The sequence below is a fragment of the Sinohyriopsis cumingii genome, unplaced genomic scaffold, assembly GCF_028554795.1.
Source record: "Sinohyriopsis cumingii isolate HCF-2022 unplaced genomic scaffold, ASM2855479v2 utg001170l, whole genome shotgun sequence".
NCBI lineage: Eukaryota > Metazoa > Mollusca > Bivalvia > Unionida > Unionidae > Sinohyriopsis > Sinohyriopsis cumingii.
In genome coordinates this window covers 83,711-109,180 of record NW_028315967.1, presented here as the reverse complement: position 1 = coordinate 109,180, position 25,470 = coordinate 83,711, and the positions used below count along the sequence as shown (strand labels likewise).

The window sequence follows — 25,470 nt, the reverse complement described above, 5'->3', positions numbered from 1 at the left end:
ATTTGTTAACTGTAAGACGTTTTAGCAAGTCAACTTGCTAAAGCTGCTGATATAAAGTTTTATGATGCGCTCCGCTGATTTTTCCCAACCAATCAGATCAAGATAGTTTTGTTCATGGTAGGAGGATCTAAAATATTAACATGCATGTGCTTGCTGTCTAGACAGTTGAATGATATGTTGGAAGAAATGGACGTGACCTGCGTGCTTAAAGTTCAAAACGATTTCGGCACGCTAAAAGATTACTCAACTGCAGATTTATTCACACAATAAAAATAACATGAAAAATTTGGAATTGGGGGAAATGATTAATTTAAAAGGTAAAGATATGAACCAACCATGTATTTAGAAAAAGAATTTCAGCTTTTCAAAAATAAACACAAAACATGTTTCCACGAAGAGTGAAAAGTCCGAACATGTGAATGCCTCTCGGTTCCAGACAGGGCGTCTTGGTAAATTGAGTTCCAGCCAGCAAATATATAGCATTCTATATCGTGGGTGCGCATGAAGGTAAAAAAAAAAACAGCTTGATGGAAAATAAATTTAATAAAACATACAACAATTTGTCTATTTTAATAACTCCAAACCAGTCTCCACATTATTAACCTCTCACTTACTAACACGAAAAAAAAAGAAAAGAAAAAGAAAAAAGAAAACAAACCAAGGAAAGGTTGTGTAAATTTGTTTTTAGAAAACTTGTTCTATTGAACTGAAAATGTTTTTACTAAGTAAACACTTCTCAAATCACCGCCCTTATTAATGTAAAGACACCATAAATCCTTGACTGGATATCATCATTATATTTTATATTTTGAAATATCACGTGTCTTTACCATACTTCTTACGATATGTTTAATGTCCAAATCTGCAAGGTGTTTAAAATAGACTTATTTTCAGCTTTGGAATTTCAAGACAACAGAGTTATAGCACCCGGTGTCAAATCACCGTTGGTCGACATGTAACTTTTTAATGTATGCTATAGACAGAATGATTTGCTACGTTCTGGTATGAAGCAAAGAATGTCCTATACAGTTATAAAGTTTGCTATGAATATTTTGTTTGAAAACATGCATTATGACAGAACACGCAAAAGGCAACAGTTTTGATCAGAATTTGTCTCGAATCTCCTCAGAATTACGCTTCATAAGTTTTATCGCAATTCCTTCTGGACGGCTGAAACGTCTGATTTTTCGGAGAATATCATTGATTGACGTAGGTACGTATGTTTTCATTGTCATTCTCTGTATATTTCAGCTCTTCCTGTTGCAGCGGTCAATGATACGTGTGCAAGAAACTACGATCCCCTCCTCAGAGCTTTACCGTCCCCCGACACGGGTGTCATTGTAACTTGGATTCCAATCAGCGAATGTAAAACATTCTATATCATCCGTGCGTATGAAGGTAAAAGAAAACTGGCATTGAAAGTTTATATTTTTTCAGAATGCAGAACCATCTCCCAAAATACTCACTAACTCGAAAAAGTATAAACAAACACAAGAGAAAGAAAAATATGTACACAAATAAATGAAAATTTATCTAAAAACAGGCAGGAGATTTATAATCCCAACAATGTTTAATTTGAGAATATTTCTTAAACTTATAATTATCCTTGTTTTCATTAAAATTTTAAGGAATTATTGTTACAAGTAATCATCTTGTTTTAGAATATGTATACATCCAATTTTTTGGTTAAGCAGCAGAGAGTGAACCCTACAAACTTTTTAGGAGGGTTATTTCGCGAAAATAAAGGTTCCTACGAAAAATGAAAATAGGAGGTCAATAACATCAAACCGAAATTTCTAACCGACCGAGACTTCTCTAATTGGGTTGTTTTATCTCTTTACGTTTATGTTTTCAAATTTGTATGCGTGTTCGTTTACTTACCCGGACACTCACTTTTGGTCGTCACCCTCTCTGCTGCTGTTTCTCTTCAGCAAACATTTTATCGAGACTTACACGATACCTCGAGGTTCATGTAAATTTATCGTGATAAATCCACGAGGAATCGCTTGAGCGCGCGAGAAGACGTTTCTGAATTTAATCATATCCATGTCCCCTGAACACCAAGCCTGATGAATGTTTCCCAGAGTATGTTTATCGATTCCATTAAACACAACCAAAAAGATTGCAGTTATTTCTGATCACTTTAGGTATTTGTGTATATCGCTGAGCAACATAAATCACATCCATGTTTTTGTGCCTGCTTCGAGAAAATATCCGAGCTGGATTTGATTGTTTGTCCAGCATTACATCATCCTATACTACGAAGTTATTAATAAATCCATCGAGGTCATCTACAGATGGGGCTTCGTCAATATCGGTGATAAAATTAATAATATAATTACTTTCTTCATCCGACGACTTCGCTTCTTCATTAAAATCTTTAAGCACATGGTAGCATCGCTGATAATCTACAGATGGTGCCACTAAATACAACTTATCCCATTTGAGTCATCTCATTATTAGATTGAGCAACAGTTGCGTCTTACCAGACGCAGATGGACCCATGATAATTGCTCTGATAGAATTTGGTAACGCTGCATGATGCTTGATTGGTTCTTGCTTTCGTGTGGCCGAGAAATCAATGACATTCATGTTGTACAAATATAATAAATAATATGAATTTATATTGTGTTCAATGCAGAGCATCCACCCCCACAAGCGTGCGCTTACAGGTAAGTGTCTAAAGTGTGGTACCAAAAATACAAATTGATATCTAATGAAACAGGCGGTGATATCGCTGCTTCACTATTAAAATTACCAGGAGCTCCATGGGCTAGGTACCCTGGCGAGAAGCATCTTCCTGGATATAATTATTGTGGTCCTTGAACCCGATTTGATATCCGACTTGACGAATGAGACCAACCAAGACCTGGAGAGTATCCAATAAATGCGATTGATTACGCATGTCACGTTCATGGTGTTGCGTATAAAAATAAACAGCGACATTTTTCGGACGTGAAGTTGATTCACTCGTTAAATTCCATAAAAAAATAAATCTCTCCGAGAAAAACTTGCTAGCTTCCTAGTAAAATCTGCGATGAAAGGTAAACTAGTGCCAGGGGCCGGTAATTAATTAACCGATTATTATTATCATATTGGAATCGAATTAGTATAGACCAAGAGGATATTGGAGGGGTAAATCATAGATTAGTTAACTTGCTGATGTTGGAGATGTCGCAAGTTCTGTTGCCGCAGATTGGTTAGCACGACAGGCAATATGGCAAATTTGATCTACCACCACCTAAAACAATTCAGTACGCACATTTTGATGTCAGCACTCTCAATGAAGTTTATCAAGCAGACATTTTGATTTTACCACAAATACGCGTTAGCTGTCGTTGGCGTAGCAAGTATAATAAAGAAGCAGAGTGGCCATCAACTAAAACAGCAACTGAAATTGCATCTGTGTTTGGACGAATTTATCAACGATGGCCATAGTTACTACAGGTTGATCCTGGCAGAAAATTTCTTGGTGCAGTATCATCTCTGATGAGACAACATAACGTCAAAATCAGACGAGGACACACTACAATTCATCGCGATCAGGCAATCGTTGAACGATTTAATCAACACTTGCTGAGCGGTTATTTGGATATCAGTATGGGCAGGAAATATCCTTAAACAAAGTTCAGAAAGACGTGAGATCTCGTGAATGGGTTGCAAGAATACCAAGTATGATAGCTGCGTTAAATAATGAAATTACTTCGTGCCATTTCTATGAAATATATCAGCATGATCACAAAAACATATATCAATACAACGACATGACTCCTCAAAACAACCAGTACTAGGTTATGTGTCTGTAAGATATTTATATGAACCTGGTGACTTGAAGGTGGTAAAAAAGCAACCGTTCCTATTTGGAGTGTGACCACACATAAAATTTCCAGCGTGGTAAGACCCACGGGCAGACCTGCAATTTACAGATTTGATTCAAGTATTCCTCAACATGGATTTGTACGTGAGCAATTACAAGTAATTCCTGACGATACACATTTACCACCGCCTTCACTTTTGTGAAAGCAGTGCACCAGCGCCCCGACGTCGATTACATTCAAGACAGGTCAGCATCACATTTTCGTGTATGTGACCAAGACTGTTATTAATTCTAACCACACTTAATTGTTTTGGATTATTATTCGAATGCTGCCACAACATTACTGTGTTACAGCTCGCACAATGATTATTCTGTCCTTGTTTCAGTGTCATGATAATTTCAGCATCGTACACTCTGATCAATACGATCAACGACAATCCAAATACTTGTATCGGAAATAGTTAATCCTTGTGATGAATGAATCGTTATAGCATCTTCTAGAATCCATGGAGTTTCGTCCATCGTTAACGCGCTCTCCACAGCACTCACAATTACTAAGACAATATCATTTAGTACAAGATTTTGTTTGTCATTAATTCCAGGAATTTCGACATCGATATTCTGTCGTTGTGTATCTGCGTCCAGGTAGATTTGGTACAGGTAGATTTGAAATTTTTTCTTTGTGTCACAGAAATAATTGTTGTTGAAGTCTATCACGAACTATCTTCCTACTTGCAACTATCAAATCAGCAGGACTCCATAAATTCCGAAAATCATTTATATTTGTTTCCAGAATTATTTTACGCATTATTAAACACTGAATCTTGTCTGGTTTTTAGTCTGATTAATTTCCTAAACTCTCTTAATTCTGGATCAACCGATCGATAATCATCAGTAATTTCTTCGTGATAATCGACTAACGTTTTTAGCCATTCATGCGGAGATGATCCAACAAAAGGCGGAAGTTGACCATGATCGCCACACATGATCACATGTCTGGTCACGGGATCATACACCGACGGTGCAGATGATAATAATGACATTTGATTATTCTTGTGGTATATACCTTAGAGTTAACGTCGGCTGATTCAGAATAATTAAGCATCTTTTATCGCTTTATTCTCCATTCGCCTCATGATGCATCGGTACGAATCTATAACAAATCCGCATAGTTTTTATTCACATAAAATGAACTGTGGCAACTCTAACCGCAGTATCAGTGATTCTATTTATCATCGATGATAAATTTTTTTAAACATACGCTAACATCGAAGATCATAAATGAGTAAACTGTGGTGAGTCACCATCAATACAGCTCATGATTGTACCTAATTTAGTTCCATCCGACAAGAAAGCATTATTCCGGCTTATAAATGTGTCTTTCTCTGTTGTATCAGTAATTATAAAATCAAGTTCAGCGTCGTCGATGATTAGTCGACAACAATGCCGTTTATGATCACATGAACCGCCCTGAGTAAATTTACCGATTATTTATCTGCCTCGATCCTTTGCAAGTTTTTTTTTTCATATTCAACTTCATCGGGATTACGCTCAAAGATTATATGAAGAATAGTTTTTTCCCTTACATCGTCAGGGAGTTTCGGTAACCTGACTTGTTTCTGTGGATGATACGATATTAGTGTTTCTGTGGATGATACGATATTAGTGTTTCTGTGGATGATACGGTATTAGTGCTTCAATTACAGTTTACGATACTAAAATTCCGTCATCAAGCATATTCTATGCTGGAAAAAAAGTATCTTTGTCACAGAATTGTCTACGACTGTTTTCACGGACTAATCGAAAGCGGCCTTGTGATTGGTCATATCAACGGCATAAAACTCTATACTTTTTTTGAATAATTTGCGGAACATTACACAAAGTCAGAATTTTAAATTTGGAAGAACCGGTGATAATAATAAGAACACACAATCAATTATATCTGTACATGTAGAAACAGGACAAGAAATAGAATTTCATTCGATATATGCAGCTACCAAATATTTCGATTTTTACCGTGCTTCAGTAAAACATGTCGCAGATAAAATAATAAGATCAAAATTTTGAAAGAGATATGAACAGCGAACAATATTTAAGTACGCTGCCACTCCTGAATAGAAGAAAATATTGAAACAAAAAATGCTTTTGAATTGTGATGTAGTTGTGTTGCAAAAACACTCAAGGTCAAGGGAGAAAACTCTGTCAAGTAAAAAGAGCGATTAAAGAATAATGTCGCTTGTATTTTACAATAATATTAGCTAATGAATCAATTATTGTTTTTGCTTTCAATTTTTTTCACCTCATATCGCAAAAAATATAACCGAATCGGTATTTTCAAAGAAATACAAACAAATGTGTCTCACTTCTGAAGTATAACTCTATTGTAAGACAGAGAAATTCAACGTCCAGTGACTAAGGCGTTGACAAAGTCAAGGGATATAACTCTGTCAGGCAAAAGTAGAGCTTGCTACTTATAAACAATTTTTATTCACTAATAAATAATGTTTTCTTTTGTTGTTTTTTTATATAAAGAAACATTATCTTTATTTTTATGACTTTGTCAGGTTTCTTGCTTCCTCCAGTTTTGTCAGGGATAATAATTAAGAAAAAAGATAAAAACGGACAGGGAACAAGCCACGCCCGTTGTGTGAGATACTTTTGGATTTCCAAGTATTGGTCAGCTTAAATAGTATATGACCTGTATTATTATTTGGGATCCGCCCTAATTGCTTGGAAATCAACAGACAAGTACGCCCTCCCACCATGTGACCTCATGGTGGTTGCTCTTTTGCATTATCCGGAGCTGATTATAGGGTGGGTGTGCATATATCATTTGAACGTAGAGAAGGTCTCCATTTGTATATGTGTATGTACATGTAAATGTATATATTTAAATAGATGTATGTATGTGTATATGTAAATATTTCGAATTACCCTCTGGACCTGCTAGAATGTAGTTTGTCATTCCATGGATTCACGTGGGGGTTGTGCCATCCATAGAATTAAAATTATATATGCTGTAAATATGTGTTGTGCAAATATTTTTTTTATTATTTTAAATATATAGTTGTTATATAATGAATTACGAAAATAGTAATGCTATTATTTCTGCAGTTCAAAAATGGCATGATGGACGTATAAAAATTTCTGATAATCTTGATCCTAAACAAATTATTTGTGATTTTGAATCACTGAGGAACAAATATACCAGGGAAAATATACATTACCAGCCGAATACCAGTTCATTGAATTATTCTGACGGTCAATGATACAATCGTGGCGACCGCCGAAGATACACAAGTTGAACAATTCGTTTCACTCGCACACGCGATTGAGAAAATTAGATCAGAATTGTCTCACGAATGTGAAACAAAAAAGATTGTGAATGTGCGTGTACGACAGCTGAAAAAAGATTATGTCCGATTTTAAATCCCTAGACGCCGTCGATGATTATATCAAGGACAGAGTTCTTGATGAAGTCAAGGGTGAAAGTGAAAGCGGTGACAAAGTCACTGCTAACAGCTAAACAAGGTGAAAGTTGTAACGGATTGTGAAAGTGAAAGTCACTGGTAACAGCTAAACAAAGTGAAAATATGAAACAAGGGGAATAATTCATTTATGACTATAGTAAAAAGTTATCTTTTTGGGTTATGAATCAGAATACTTTTTAAGCTTATCATATTTAAGGCAAGAATGTGCATAATGCAGAATTTGATCTCTATCACATACAGCCGTAATAATATGTTGGCGCTACAGCTCATTTAACTGTTCATGTGTTAAGGAAAAATTTGCATTTCCGTATTCATGAATAAGATATTAGCACTAAATGTTTCTGTGTGGGGAGTGTCAAGATTGTTCTGACGGCACTTTCGAATACCTCTGTGTTGTATACAAAAACTGTCACGTGTTGGTACATTATATAATATCACATAAATAGTTGTTTCTGTATACGCTCATAGAGCCTCATCGTAGAACTTCGACTCAGAAACAAAAGAATGTTTATTTTGTTTTACAAAATCCTGATTTTGAAGATCTACGATGAAGATCTATGATCTGACATAGAGATTTATATTTATAAATTCTCCTCTTAAATCAAGCAAGTATCCGAGCTGGTCAGTATGTTTGAAATGTATCCGTGACATCGCAGATAAACTGGATTAATGGGTTCTAATACAACCAAAATCGGGGGGTGGGGGTGGTGGTGCTTGAGGTGTAAATGAATATAAAATGTATCCCTGCTAGGCCTGACTGAATTTTTCAAGATCTACTTGGTAGCTGCCATCAATTGCATAACATAGAAGGTTGACTGCAATCGTTGATGTGATCGCGACAACACCTGGTGATGTATGACGACTTCCAGCGTATGGATCAGTGTTGTGCTTGAGGATGTTTGCCGGTGGGACTATTTCTGTCCATGCTTCAATAATTTTTGGAAAATTTTCATCGATGATATCATTGACAGTTTTTAATAGCTCCTGAACTTAAATCCTGGCATTATATATCTTCTTAATTCTACTTCGGTTATTTTATAGTGTTCTAGAAATAAGGTTTTAGTTTTGTTGTGTGTGGGGGTATCAACGAAATTATTGCCGATGTCAATCATTGTTCCGAAGATAACCCGATTAACAAAAAAATGCGCTCGTGCAACCTGGTTTAGATGTTGTATCGTTTTAATGATCCTTTGACGCGTATCATCGTTGTAGTATTGTGTTATACTGGAAAATAAAATTTGTAGATCACCGAGTACCCACTCGTACTCAGATTTAATTGCGATGGAAAATTATTTAATAAACTCTTTGTCAATAAACGACTTTTTATTATCGTCATAAATATGTATAAGTCTTGATAATACAGTAAGCCGTTCACCATCAGACGCAGTAAAATAGATTCCTTCATCGTATACCCGTGTATCGATATATTTCCATGGATAAATTCTTCGATAATGTGGAAGATTTAAAACTATTCGTTCATCTGTGACGTAATCGGATTGTTGCGGTTCTGTTGATGCTTGATAAACAGGTGTTATCTCTGGCCATCCTAACACAGTTCGAATCGACGACCGATATATATCGACGGCATAATCTAAATAATGTTTTTCTATCGTGGCTGATGAGGTTGGTTCATAAACAGTGTTAGCGATTTTGGTTCCTTTTCTGCAATAGTTTTGATTCTGCGCTGAAATTCATCGTTGATTTGTTCGATCTGATAACTACCCGTAGGTACACTCAAAACATTCCAGTTTGGGGTTCCATCAGATTTATTTTTATACGCAAATACCATTGAATTATTTACTTGCAACCTACCGAATGATTTTGATATAATATTTTGCCAGCTATGATACACTCGTAATTGTGCTAGTGCTATTTCCTTCGCTGGAATCGCAGTTGGAAAGCTAACGCTGAACTCAGGATTGGTTGAGCTTGCTGATATCATCGTGGTTTTTATGGAGTTGTATTAGTGACGATCTTCTGAGGACGACAGTATTACTATTTAAACCCTGATTCTAAATCAGGGAGTCTAATATCGTTTTTCGTAGATTCTAACACAGTCGATGACTGCATCATTGCCTCATGGTAAATCTTAATCATTTCTGTGAATTCCTGATCTGATATCATTCCATCGCTGAGACCTGATGATATCAACAAAGATAATTTGGAGTATGCTAGCGTCCCTGTTTGAAACTTTATTGTATACTCGTATAATTTATCAACCGCGCACGTGGATATTTTTTGCGATTATATTAAGAATACCAGGAATTCCTGTTGCAACTGAAACACCAATTCCTATTACTGGTGCAATCACGGATGTGGCTGATAATGCTCCGGCTCCGATGACCGTTACTGTTCCAGATATGTCGCAAATGTAGAGTATACAAGTATACAATTATATCAGTGACAACGACACGTCTGCGGTATTTTTTAAATGTAATTTTTTTTTTTTTTTTTTTTTTTTTTTTAGCTTATACCTATCGATATTTTTCAGTTGGGTATGCCACGAACACACTTGCCACTTGCTCGTATCTGAAATGTTGAACGTGGATTATATGAATTACTGAATTTTAAGTAGGTAGTATGCTGGAGACAAATTCAAGACACCAAAAGTATAATATGGTGGCGCCTTTTCTTCGGGTTCCCCCCAAAATATTTCCTCGTCGTTTTGATCCAATATCACTAACATAGATCAAGAGGATCAAGTTAGTTTATAGATATTGCAAATGTTGTAACGCCGAGTACTGAGAACCTGTATAGGCTCTAACCTCAGCGAAATGTTTAATGGATTTACTGAGTGGTGTCCATGATGCTGATCCACACGCAACTGTATATACTACACTGTCGGTAATTTGTTTTATGTCAGAGAGGTTAATATCAATAACCGCTGGTTATATAAAAAAAAATTCATCAACGGTTCTATTTGTGTTTCTACGAAAATTTTCTAAAAATTCGACTACTTGAGTAGAAAAATTCAGATCTAAATGTGGTCATTCCATCATTGATTGTCATTAACGATGCCATCATCCTGATGTTGCTATTGTCGAAATATTTCTTCGTTGCAGCGTCATCGTTTGATTCTGGTTCTCTAAGACCAGTAATTTTAGTAATAGCCTTGTTGAGAGAACAAGTCATTATATCACCGTGGATAGTAAACGATCATCGATCTCAGTTCTGATCGTGTTGTTGTTGCTGTCAACGTATATTTTTGTTGCCACAACATCGCCTTATTTTGGTTCTTTCACATTAATTTTTGTATTTTTAGTCATGTTGAGGTCGCCATACATAATATCTCCAATTCTTCTGATACGTTCGGCTAAGTTATCTTTGGTCGCATATCGAACCCGCAGAATAATATCTGTCAATGGGATATTGCTCATCTTTAATTGTCCTTGTGTATCCTGAAAAACAACGACTTCGTTTTGGTTCACATTTGCGCGACTCAAAAGATCAGCGAGTTCATTCTTGACCTGGTCAAAGGCTGCATATTAGGATAAGTCACCTTGATGGTTGAGACCCAGAGAAGATCTTCCGTAAATATATACCACTGTATATTCAGTAAGACCTATTTGAAACGTTGGACGACTTTATGAGGCGGTGTTGTTGACGATGACACAACGTCAAGCACAGCGAGTATTTCACGGCCACATATTGGATGATCGGTTATTTTCTGTGTTGGTAATGTTGAAGACCAGATTTTAGTGCTTTGCATCCTGCTGACATATTTTAAAAATTCATTCAGCAGTGCCACGTGGATCAATCGCGTATGCAACACAGTGAGTGCCTGGACCAAAACTTCCATCGAGATTAATGATACCGGTTTCAACACGGTTGGTTGTTTTGGTAATTGATCACGCATAAAAATACCTCTGAAGTCTTTGATACTTAATTTTTAGCAGCATAAAGGAAATAAAAACTGGACATGGGAACCATCAACGACGTGTCCCGCAGATTCTTAGACCATTCCCCCTGGATTGACTGCACCACGAATGGGAGTCCCTGGCAATTTCAGACCTTTCCCTTTTATGGAATTTTTATTCCGTGACCTGTTGCATTCTTTAATGCCATCCCAGCGGCAGTACCAACAGCACCAGGTGCAACTGCTTTTGCAACAGCTGGGGCTGCAGCGGCTATTAACCTGGTATAGCTGCAAGAAGTGGAAATATACCACCCGTCTTGACTACGTCTTTAATGGATTAAGTCTAACGCCGGTCTTTGATCGTTTGGCGTAATTGAAGTGCCCGAGTTGACGTTCTGTCAGCGATAGTTTATTTTAACCACCTGCAATCTGTTCTGATTTCAGCAATATTTTTATTCCACAGTTCCTTTTTAATACTGATTGTATGATTTTAATCTGACCAGGAGTCAAAATGACATTAAAATGATGATATGACATTATAATATTATGAGCGATTCAATTTCATGTTTGGAAAACGTTTACATGTTTTCTACTGGGGCATCAATAACTCTCGTTCGTCCACGAACACCTTCAAGTAGCATTGTTTTATCTGAGAGTATAACAGCGAATGCTCTGTAATCAGTAACACTGGCTGGCAGTGCACCTACTCGAGCTCGAAAATTTATGTCAACGACTGACTGTCTAATCAAATATAGGTGTTCCAGCAAGAAGTAGGAGATCGGATATAACGTTGAGATATCCCGCTGAAATTTTTGCAACTCATGATCTACATGAAGCGATGATAAGCACGTGCAACGTGATTATTTTCAAAATCGAGCAACACTTCTTCAGACGGTTCTTGATGCCCAGACTTCACTAACCCCAAGTTGGTAAAATACCATATCATTTTGTATTTGAGAATTCTGTCGACTTATATCTTGAAAAGCTATAAACAGATGTATTGGTGTTGAAACTCCCTGTTGTGATGCGATCTTCATGCAAATGTGCCTACAGTTGCATTCGTGATCGACTCTGTAGTCATTGTGGACCATGACAGCGTTGATTTGCCGCCGCTGTCCATAAAAGAGAGCAGCCGTTGTTCTTCAGCGAGCAATGGTGACCATTACTGGCATCCACAACACAATTTTGTCAGTGTCACATTTCCATCAGGTGCCGCGGTTGCAGCTGGATCAACTCCTTCACCGTGCCAGATAGCATCGTTGTCCGTGGATGTTCGAACGAGAGCAACTGTATGTTTTGCCCCAAAGATAACGTTTCTAACATTTTTGCAGAAACCAAAGCTATACGACAGTGGTGTTGCACAGCTAAATCTTCCATGAGCATCAATTTGATTTTTACGTGCTGAGAATCCCTGATTAAAATTCGCATTTACAAAGAACAACCTTTCACCATCAGCGTCGTCAGCCGCAGCAGAGACTTTTGGGCGCCTAAATGTATAAGGTCTGCCATCAGCGCAATCGGTGGTATCTTTTGCAAATATCATTGACGGACCAGCAGACCGTGAATAATCATAGCTGTATCTGGATAGCCCCTATATCGTCATTGCAACATCAACATCAACATTACATACCTCAATTTCCCGACCATCAATAATATATCGTGCAATGTTAAATAATGCCATAAGTTTCTTATTAACAAAGCCATCCTGCGCATCACCATAAGGGTTACCATCGGTTTTTACAAGTCTACCCTGAACTTCATTGAATGCTTCGGCGGCCAAGAAATATCTGCTTGTATCCTGAACTTGTACTTTGATTCGATTACGTTGGTTTGGTTCTCGTGCTTCATAAGAATATTATTGATACTCACGCTCTGACTCATCCTTGAGTACTGGTGCGTACATGTCAAATACTGGATCAGATACACGTTTGAACATCTCTATTATACTTGTAATCTTCTAACACGAAGACCACTTCTTGATATTAAACTTGCAGTTATATTTTTTTTCTGACATGATTACACAAGCCAAGTCTGCCAGTTTTTGATTTGCAGCTTAATTTATTATTTTACTAACATTTGCAGGCATAACTTCTGTGTTGGGTAATTTTACTGATTGAGGTTTTCGTCGTATTAATCCTGATTGTCTATCCTTGATTGCTGAGAATGCTTCACCAGTAATGTCACTAACAGCACCAACACCTTTATCACGAAGAACGTCAATAGTTTTCGGTATTGCCTTTGGGGCCATTCTTTTAAAGAGACCCTGAACAACATCACAGAGTCCATCCCCACAAATCGCTTTATGCGTAGGTAATCACGAATGTATCACCCTGACCAGTACAGGTCTACGTTGAGCTTTATGTAACATCATCTTATTTTCTTGGCACTGATATAATTGCATACCCTCAATCCCTGGGCAATAATCATCAACGATTTATAAATGAGGGACCGATAAACACTAATATCCACGATACAGCCTGTGAATAATCTCTGACAAATAGCAGCTGCTTCATTAATGATTTCTGCGAAATTATTACCAGCTTATTTTCCGCCAATCAAAAGTTCTAGTCTTTCAACATCGGCAAGGACGTTATTGGAACATGAGGTAATAAGGCCAATTCCCCTGGCACCTTTACCAGGAACGACGAGACCACATCCAGTTGTTTCTTTTTCCTCAATGCGAGGTGGGCTGAATGGCTATGTTCCTGGCGATACTATATCTCCGGGTAATGGCGCTCTTTTAACTTCTTCGACTTGTTTCTCAAAATGTGCAAGTTCATCGCTATATTTATCAGTGATTCTAGATATACCACGGGATTTTCGAAATACAAAAGGAACCCAATTTTTTCTGAAACACTGGCGGCTGTTGGATCTAATAATTTATCACCATCTGAATATCCTGTTGCGGAAACCGCGATAGTTCTCTCTCGAAGTAGTCCACGACCTTCTTCGCTAAATCGGGCTGGTGGTTTTGGTTCTGATGTAACAAGATCCCTTACATCGCCGACCTCCTCATGAACTTTGTCAATACTCTCAAGTACTTGTTGTATTTCTTCTTTAATTGTGGCTGAGCCGCAGCTATTTCAGCCGGAAGTTCTCTTACAATCTTCTGTTTCCTTAGTTTGTCTTGCGGTTTGTATCGTGGATCTAGCTGTGTCTATTAATGGAAGCAATAATAACTTATCAGTGGATTATGTAACCGGTTTAAATAACTGTTCTGCACCTTCTGTAAATACCAACTGAGACTCCTGACGCTCTTGTAATTTTTGTTTGACAGAATCACGGACTGGAAGATATTTTTTGATTACCTCTAGTCGCTGTCGAGCTAGTTTAGCTGTGCAAGATTCCATAATTAGCGATATTATTGATATAATAATGATTTAATTACACCACGCTACTACAGCAGCGGAGAGGGTGACGACCAGAAGTGAGTGTCCGGGTAAGTAAACCAACACGCATACAAATTTGAAAACACAAACTTCAAAAGATAAAATAACCAAATTAGAGAAGTCTCGGTCGGTTACAGATTTCGGTTGACGTTATTGACCTTGTATTTTCAGTTTTCGTAGGAAGCTTTATGTTCGCGAAATAACTCTCCTAAAAAATTGTCGGGTTCACTCTCTCTGCTGCTGGTTATCATTTCGATTATGTATAATGAACACTTCTTCGTATAATGAAATATCATCCTTCTTATAATGAACTCTTCTCCTTTTTATAATGAGCTCTTCTTTTTTTATTTTCTTCGGATGACGACGACGACGATGATGATGACAACGATGATGTCGACGATAATCAGGTGACAGGCAAGATGTTCATATTGGATCATTTGTGGTGGAAGACAAAGTTAGCCATGCGAAGCTGAGCTTTCTGAAGGATGACCAGACCTATGCAATAGTGCTGAGTGCATTCAACACGTTCAATGGCCAGCTACTGTATGAATCGGCACAACTAATACTGCGACCACGGGAAACTGGTATGCATAGTAGTAATACAGGTTGGCTGTTAGATGTGGTCATAATATATACAGTGTACTAAAAGACATACACATAAAACCTGCTTTCATCTTAGGATGCATGACCTGGATCCAGGAGGCCTCTGCGTATTCTGTATATTGCTATATCACCAACCTAATTCGTAATCAGTCATGTACTCTTTATTGCTAGTGTTGTGGACAGATAAGAGAATCCTGCCGATCCGTATTATAATATTTGTGGGGATGGGGGTGGGAACCTATGTCTGCTGTTTCACAGGCTGCATTACCCTTTCGAGAGCAATAAAAAAGGAACAAACTAGTTTAGAATTGTAAAAAAATATGTTTATTATCAGTTGTCTTTGTGATTTTGAAATTTTGTTATTGATATTTATGAAAGTACCCCCCTACATAACTCATAAGCCTGACGATAATTAGATTGCAAACTCGATTTCTTTCCTCAGAACCGTTACAAGCGAGACAAAAAGAATTCCTGGCATTTGCCATTTGTAATTTTGTTAAGATAATGCATTAAAAGTTTGTCAGACAAAGTCATTTATCACTGGCAACTTGATGATACGAATTCAATGCAAAATGTTTAAATATGGAAGGGAAATGCGCATGTCAAAGAAGTGAAAATTGATATATGAGGAGAAAAGTAACTTGAAAAGAGAGTGGTTGCATTAAAATAATCATAGAATGATTATAGACAATAATGCAAGAAATTGCTGAAACCTAAACTGTTAACCATGACAAAACCACGAAAAAGCACATGATGCACCAATGAATTCAGAATGACCTGAACATTACAGCTCTTAAATATGGCACTCTTATAATGTTCAAACTCTAGCGTATCAATACTTCTTGATTTCAATATTCAGTGTCATGGTCCAGGGTATATTAATTTCAGAAGGTATTTAATCTATTTTTATGAACATGTTCCCCAAACCCATGCAGGGGCCCCGAGTGGCCGATTGGTCTAAAGCGCTCTCCGTTACGGATCACTGCCATCTCACCTCTGTCTGCGTGGGTTCGAGTCTAGGATTCGGCCAATGTGGGTATGTGAGAAAGCTTGCCAGTAGCTTCTCATGGGTCAGTGGTTCTTCCCGGGGTTTTCCCGGGTTCTTCCTCCACCATTAATACTGGCCGCCATGCATAACCTATCGTGTGCTGAAAAATGGCGTTAAACCCAACAACAACAAACCCATGCAAGATGACTGACCGAAGTGACAAGCTAACATACTGTTGCAATACTAAATTATTGTATCCGGTTCCTGTTTGGGGGCTCTTATTTCTAGCAATTTAATTCGTTAAGAAAGCATCAATCGCAGACAGGTGGAGAATGGTCGGCGTGTTTCTACGGCTCTTTGGTGACGCTATTAGCTATGTGATATATCGGAAATGGAAGCATTGTGCCTTTTTCCTAGGACACACGGAGGAAGTCGACTCCGTGCAGGGTTCGCTGGATACTGAGCTCTTGGCCTTTGGATTACTAGTCCGACCTTGTCCTTTGGATTACTAGTCCGACCTTGTCCTTTTGATTGCTAGTCCGACCTTGTCCTTTGGATTGCTAGTCCGACCTTGTCCTTTGGATTGCTAGTCCGACTTTGGCCATATAGTTACTTGTCCGACCCCAACCCTTAGATTACTAGTCCAACACTCTACAAAGTAACCTTCAGCGCCTTACCTGCATTTGTTACATGCGTATTTTGTATTGTTTGCATACAAACCCAAATATGTGTATTGTGTAATTTTGTATTCATATTTAAACATGTGTATTGTACATTGATTGTATTGTGAAAATTTGAAATTTAAAAAGAACTTTCAATATGGTGATTTAAATTCCAAATAGTCCTGAAAGGTTTTCACAAGTTCAAATGTATAAAGTTCCAACTGAATTCCAGTGGTATTTCAAATAATTTCAAATATTTTGTATGTTCGCGTGCCTGTAGATTCGGATATACTAATGTGCCAGTAGCCGGGACTCTGGCGATATGATAAGAATCTTTTGATGTACCACAATATTCTGTTCTTGTCTGAATTCGCAATAATTCCAAAATAATGTTTCTATCCAAGAATATTATTGATGAGAACTTTGTATTTTCAGTGAATAATAGTTCGAATAATAAAAAAAAAAAAAACAAATTAAATTATTCAACACAATAAAGAGGACTGATTCTGCTGAAGACTTTAATGCACGAACCTGGGTTTTTTGTGTATTTCTGGATTTTTGACGTAGCTTTTACAATTTGAGTCATATCGCTACGATATCTATAGCGTGGCTGTTTACAGTGATGTCTAGCACTGGACATCATGCCGCAAACATGTAGCATCATGGCCCACCTAGTCAAAGTATCCTAACACCAGGCCGACCAGTCCTAACACTAACGTCTTAGTGCTGAGCGCCAAGCAAGGCAGCTGTTAGTACCATTTTTATAAGTTATTTTTATATCACTCAGCTGGGAGTCGAACCCGCGATCTCCACTTATCCACAGGAGCGGTTTTAATGCAAGAATTAGTAATTTCTCAAGTAAACAACATCATACAAAAAAGCTAAGATACAAAAATAGAAGCAGGATAAGGGTCAAAATTTCATTTATAGAACATACTAAGTTGTCAACAAGAAATGGTCTATTACTAAAAGTATAATAAAGAACATGGGAAACATCAGGCAGACCAGGTTACTCCATGGAGGAAACCCGATATCCAAGCCTCAGATTAAGATGAAAATGTTTCCATTACTAGTGGTCTGTATATTTAGTCCACACACATATAGAAAAGTTTAGCTACCTATTATGTTGTTTACAAGTCAATGTCCCTAGTCAGGTACACAGTTAAGTTGATATATATATATATATATATATATATATATATATATATATATATATATATATATATATATATATATATATATATATATATATATATATTGTTTGTATATACACTCAATAATGTGTATTATATATTTTTTATACACATTCAGTAATGTGTATTGAGTATTGTTTGCGTATGCACGCACACTTGTGTATTGTTTTACATATACACTCAAACATGTGTATTGTGTATTGTTTTGTATACACGCTCAAACATGTATATTGTGTATTTTTGTATACACACTCAGTATTGTGTATTGCGTATTGTTTGTATTTGCACGCAAATATGTGTATACACACTCAAACATGTGTATTGTGTATTCTTTGTATACACACTCAAACATGTGTATTGCATATTTTTGCATACATATTAAGTAATGTGTATGGCGTATTGTTTGTATGTACACGCAAACATGTGTATTGTGTATTGTTTTGTATACACACTCAAACATGTGTATTGTGTATTGTTTTGTATACACACTCAAACATGTGTATTGTGTATTGTTTCTATACACTCTCAAACATTTGCACTTTGAAAGTTCAAAACGTTTTATGCATTATGATTTTTAGTGAATTTAAATTCTTGCGAGCAAAGTGCAAGAAATGTGTTACGTATGCAATATATATTTTCATTAATTGGATGTGTGTAAGGGAGGCAACTTGAAATATTACTACTCTGTCAGACCGGATATGCAGTTGAGTCTGGAACATATACTTTCATTTTTTGGCATGAAAAATGTGTCACTTTTTTCCTCTCTTATATCAATTAATAATCCTAAAACTAAAGACCGCACCTGTTCAACTATTACAAGAATATTCCTGCCCAGTCTATAGTTTACACATCCCTCTGATCCCCATTTATTTATTTATTTATTTATTTATTTATTTATTTATTTATTTATTTATTTATTTATCAAACATATGAATTAAGTAAAATGGAATATTCAAGGTTTGTTACTGAAAGCTAATTATTATAACTGTTAGCAAGTAACTTGAACTACCTTTTGCCTTAAGTTCAAAAATGTTAACGTTTACCTCCCTTTACTAACATTAAAATTGGTTTCATAGATCTGTCGGGATTTCCTTTATCTACACATCTCCACTTGCAATGATAATCCTTCTGTATGAGTTTGGGGTTTTCAGCTGCAGCTTAAATTCTACTCGCAAAAATCTTTGGGAAATACGAAGATATGGTTTGTTATGTTGGTAATTTGACCTTAAACAACGTAAAACAGTTAAGTTTGTCTCGAATATTTGCAAAATTTTATATATTCCAGTTGAGACAAGGAAAGAGGTAACTCAACTTTTGGCTGTCCCATTCTCCTATATGGATCTTCTGTTGTACAGACCCAATATCAACACGTCGTTTCTCGATGTTAAGTTGACTTTGACTACTGGTAAGTCGAAAATATACATTGTAGAAAATTAGTTACTACTGATAAGTCGAAAACATTATGTTGCAAAAAAATAGTTAATACTGGTAAGTCGAAAACATATTTGTAGAAATTAGTTACTACTGGTAAGTTGAAACATATGTTGCAGAAAATTAGTTACTATTGGTAAGTCGAAAACATATGTTTTACAAAATTAGTTACTACTGGTAAGTCGAAAACATAAGTTGTAGAAAATTAGTTACTATTGGTAAGTCGAAAACAAGTTTTAGAAAATAAGTTACTATAACTAAGTCAAAAACATACCTTTTAGAATGTTTTTTAGATTTCGTATGTGAGAACAATACATTCATTGTCAGAACAATTCACTCAGTGTGACAACAATACACTCAGTGTGACAACAATACTCTCAGTGTCATAACCATACACTCAGTGTCGTAACCATACACTCAGTGTGATAACAATGCACTCAGTGTGACAACAATACACTCACTGTTAAACATGAACGATAAGAAATTATCTTAGAGGCTTCATTTATCTTTCAAACAACAAGACACAGGAACCATAAATTCGTCCATTAAATTATCAGTCCATCCATCAATTCATACATCTATCTCTTTATGTATCTATCTAACTCTGTCTTTTAGACTTGATGAGGTATTTTGTGGTCAGGCAAGAAATATATAAATAAAAAAGTAGATATGTTCTAATATGTTTTTATATATTAATTTTAATCCATCAAGTTAAATATGGATTTTATTTTTAAAAATCCAGGTAACTCGAGTTTAACACGAAAGTTTGAAGGGAAGGATTCCTGGATGTACCTCACATTACCTGAAGAATTTCTATCACAAAACATAACACTTACTTACGACCGTTTCACTGAGGAAATACAATTTAGGAGCAAAGGGACAGGTATGAAAATGAAAGTGAATCTTAATTGTCAATCCTCGGCAGGTATGTCACTTTTTTAACATAATTCATCAGTGTAATTTACAATGAGTCATTTTCAGTATGTGATAATACAGAGAACATACCATTTCCACTGAACCATTATCTACATGTGATAATACAGATAACATACCATTTCCACTGAACCATTATGTGTATGTGATTATACAGAGAACATACCATTTCCACTGAACCATTATGTGTATGTGATAATACAGATAACATACCATTTCCACTGAACCATTATGTTTGGGTGATAATATGGATAACATACAATTTCCACTGAATCATTATGCGTATGTGATAATACAGATAACATAAAATTTCCCCTGAACCATTATGCCTATGTGATAATACAGATAACATACAATTTCCACTGAACCATTATATATATGTGATGATACAGATAACATACCATTTCCACTGAACCATTATGTTTGTGTGATAATATAGATAACATACAATTTCCACTGAATCATTATGCGTATGTGATAATACAGATAACATACAATTTCCACTGAATCATTATGCGTATGTGATAATACAGATAACATACAATTTCCACTGAACCATTATGTTTATTTGATAATACAGATAACATACCATTTCCACTGAATCATTATGCGTATGTGATAATACAGATAACATACAATTTCCCCTGAACCATTATGCCTATGTGATAATACAGATAACATACAATTTCCACTGAACCATTATATATATGTGATGATACAGATAACATACCATTTCCACTGAACCATTATGTTTATGTGATAATATAGATAACATACAATTTCCACTGAATCATTATGCGTATGTGATAATACAGATAACACAATTTCCACTGAACCATTATGTGTATGTGATAATGCAGATAACATACCATTTCCACTGAACCATTATGTGTATGTGATAATACAGATAACATACCATTTCCACTGAACCATTATGTGTATGTGATAATACAGATAACATACCATTTCCAATGAACCATTATGTGTATGTGATAATACAGATAGCATAACATAGATGAACTTTTTCTCTGATCCGAATTTGATTAGTCTTTGGTAAATATTGTTATATCATCAAGGTATCACATTAATATAATTGTTATGGAAATCTACGCTTATCATTGATATGATCATGGATATGACTGAGGGTTCTTTCCAATCGATATAATGTATTTCTGACCCGATTTTGATCAAACTTGGTAAACAGGCTAATATCACCAAGCTCTTGGGTGAGTTTTATCGTAAACAGACTATTGAATATTAATGATGTGATCTTGTATCTGATTGGTTTTAATCCGTCCTATCAACTTTATTTCTCATAGGATTTTGACCAACCTTATAAAATAGACTTATATCATCAAAATATCGGAAGAATATGCCTATGAACGAAATGGACACATGCTAATGAGGTGATCTTATATCTGGCTAGCAACCCTATTTCCGATATGGTTTTGATTAAATCTGTTAGATGGTGTTAAATCATTAAGATGTTAGATGAATTTTATTATGTGTAAGGTGTTCACCTATTTATATGGTATTCATGTATCAGATAGACTAGGCCACCACTCTGAAGACCAAATTTCAATCGGATTTTGTAGCTAGGTAAATAAACATGTATCACCATAGTCATGGGCACGTTCTATAATAAATGCGATAGGCTCATATTGACGAGGTTCTATAATACATTCGATCTGCGCATATTGACGAGGTTCTATAATAAATGCGATATGTGCATATTGACGAGGTTCTATAATAAATGCGATCTGCGCATATTGACGAGGTTCTATAATAAATGCGATCTGCGCATATTGACGAGGTTCTATAATAAATGCGATCTGCGCATATTGACGAGGTTCTATAACAAATGCGATCTGCGCATATTGACGAGGTTCTATAACAAATGCGATCTGCGCATATTGACGAGGTTCTATAATAAATGCGATTTGCTCATATTGACCAGTTTCTATAATAAATGTGATCTACGCATATTGATGAGGTTCTAAAATAAATGCGATCTGCGCATATTGACGAGGTTCAGCTATGAGTGAGGTATACGTATATTAATTATGTCATTTTCTTCGGAAAAAGATATACAATACTCTGGTAAAATATATACAGTCTGTGAGATAACATTTATATAACACTCTAGTGAAACATATACAGTCCGGGAGATAACAATTATGTATGGCTCTAGTAAATTATATACAGGCTGGGAGATAACATTTATTTATGTCTCTAGTAATATATATATATATATATATATATATATATATATATATATATATATATATATATATATATATATATATATATATATATATATATATATATATATATATACAGGCTGGGAGATACACCTTATATACCACTCTAGTAAAATATATAAAGGCAAATCGATAAATAAAAATTTATGTAAGACCCTAGCAAATGTATACAGACTGGAAGATAATTTACATCTGGTTCTCTTCTTAGAATACTATACAAGCCTGCTAGTGAAACGGTCAACTGTTATGTCTGCCAGGTGAACGATATATTTCCCGCGTTGACCTCTTCTCATAGTTCTCTTTTCCAAATTCAATTATACATTGACTGATTTGTGTTTTGTGTTTTCAAGTCCCACCTAACGTGATGAACATGAGAGACATTATTGCGATGGAAGGTGAAACAGTCCAGTTGAGATGTTTCTCAGCTGGTGACCCGTATCCTGATTTGGAATGGAGAAGAGAGGGAAGAGAAATAACAGCCCAAGACTTTGGCCGGGTCCCGGTAAACACACACACACACACACACACACATCTCAAACATAACAAAAATCACTCTAAAATGAAGAAGAGCTTATACTTTTATTGGAAATATTAAACTACTTTCTTCATCTTTAAGTTTCAAACTAACCGTAAAACAAAAAATCCTTGAAGCCAGTAAATAAAATTATTTTGGGTTCAAAACACATATGTTTCCCTATATCTTCACTAACCGTTTCTAATATTAAGTAGGGTCAGATTAGGCGCTTTGGCTTTTTCGCTCCTTTTGGGTCCCAGTCGGATTCAAAGGTCCTATCCCCCATGACTTAGCAAGCAAGTGAAATACAACGAGCGACCCGTGGATGATTAATAGTGCACAAAAACTGAAGATTTCAGTAAGACCTGTATTGCTGATTGTAACTATACTGCACATAATCTACGTATTGATTTTCTCTACACAGTGTGGTATAGTCTATAGCATTGCATGTACTGACTGATAATTTTCTCTCGTATGAAAATTTCATACTGACGAAGAAACATACAGTATAGAAAATATTAAAAGACTGTCGTATATAATGACAAAAAATCAGATTGACGCAAATAATAGTTGAGAAAGTTTATTGAGATGTCTAGAAATATTAACAAATTACCAAACGACCAGGATATAAGTCTGTAACAGAGAAAATGAAATTGCGATATCGTTTGAATCATCATACCGCAATAAAAGAAGCACAAAAGGTGCTATATGCATTTTCAGAAACAATTTAGGAAAACCTTGATAAATTGATTAACTTGGGAGTGACCTTAGAAATGGAACATAATAGATTAGCGCAGGATTATGAAGATGAAAAGAACAAACACACACACACACACATCAAACAGCTGGTTTATTTACAAAACCATCGTATATTCATCCCAAGATCAATGACGATCTATGTCATATGTTTGCACCCAATTACATAAACTTCCACATGCACACACATATATACTCACACATACACACACATAAATCTCAAACATAATAAATATGCGTCTGATTATACCGCTAATTCGTGACTAGGATGGATTACTACACCGTGGATTCACAGCTGTGCTCGTACAACCCTGAAATGTAGCGACGCCAGCACAATCAATGTCGAAATTGACAAAGGTATTGAAAAGATTTTTGAGATGTTGGAGAAATGCACTAATTTAGGATCGGGATGGACTATCGAAAAATGTTCCCAAGTCGAGGTACATATCCCACATTATCATCTCTTTAGTGGATTCAATTAAATACCAGCACAAGAGTGGGTCCCGTCAACGTCAGTGTTAAACTCACAGAATTTTGACAACAGATGTTTTGAATGGCCAATTCTGGGTGAACTTAACTTTGGCAATGTCGATTATCACATGCAGGTTACTAAGGCCACACTAAACAAATTTGAAACACTTAACCTAGGTATTGCTGTTAATGTGATCACACTTTTACGATAAATGTTTTTATCCACTTGCACAACCCCTCATAGACAACATGGTTGAATTGAGACTGACCTGTTGCTGCTGAGAGAAATGAAGGAATCAGAGTTGGTATCGGACTACGCATGGGTAAAGAATCCTACTCGGCTGCGTAATCAACGCATCGAGCATCACGGTAAGAAACATTCATATAGACGTTGCATGCATTTATTTAATACCCAGCAACTTATCACCGTCATCGTCTATTACTTTTACTCTGGCGAAATTAATCAAAATGACCCCTATGAGTGGGCAATGATGCAGCCATTGCCGGTTGGTGAACTTCAATGGATTGATCCTGTACATATTGACGTACAAAGCACACAAACAATCACAACATCCACTACGACTACGGATACTTCTTTGGAGTTGATCTAGAATACCCTGAACATTTATGATGGGCACAACGATTATCCGCTGTCCCCAGAAGCTTTGTCGGTGCCTGGTATGTGATTGTCGCCGTATCAGTGCTGGATAGTTGAGGAGTCCGGATGTAACTACACTAAATGCACCAAGCTAGTACAAAGTCTTAGCACCCAGCGTAATTATGTATTACACGTGCGTAGCCTCAAGATGTGTCTGCGATTGGGTATGCGGGTAAGCAAGTTACATCGAGTGCTTGAATTTCGCCAGCAAGCTTGAATGACACCGTATATCCAAATTAATACGTATCTAAGAATTAAGACCACCAACGAGTCTGAGACTTTTTTCAAGCTCATGAACAATTCTGTTTTCGAAAAGCACGCGCATCCGAGTCTACGTTGTCCGTGATAGCGAACAAAACAAACTTCGAAGGTTCATCGCTGACACAGCATTTGAACCTCGGAAGATCTTTGACGGTTGACTTGTTGCCGTTCAAAGTAAAAAATCGA

At 36.2% G+C, this 25,470-nt stretch overlaps 1 protein-coding gene across 1 annotated transcript in view; it reads left to right on the top strand.

Annotated features, from left to right (window-relative positions):
* LOC149772804 (uncharacterized) overlaps positions 1-25,470 on the top strand; it is a 70,493-nt gene that overhangs the window by 14,330 nt on the left and 30,693 nt on the right. The window contains exons 10-14 of the mRNA XM_089947250.1: positions 1,252-1,398; positions 14,961-15,137; positions 19,285-19,404; positions 20,173-20,313; positions 22,975-23,126. Of these exons, the coding sequence (XP_089803376.1) occupies positions 1,252-1,398; positions 14,961-15,137; positions 19,285-19,404; positions 20,173-20,313; positions 22,975-23,126 (737 nt within the window). The remainder of the gene's footprint in view (positions 1-1,251; positions 1,399-14,960; positions 15,138-19,284; positions 19,405-20,172; positions 20,314-22,974; positions 23,127-25,470) is intronic.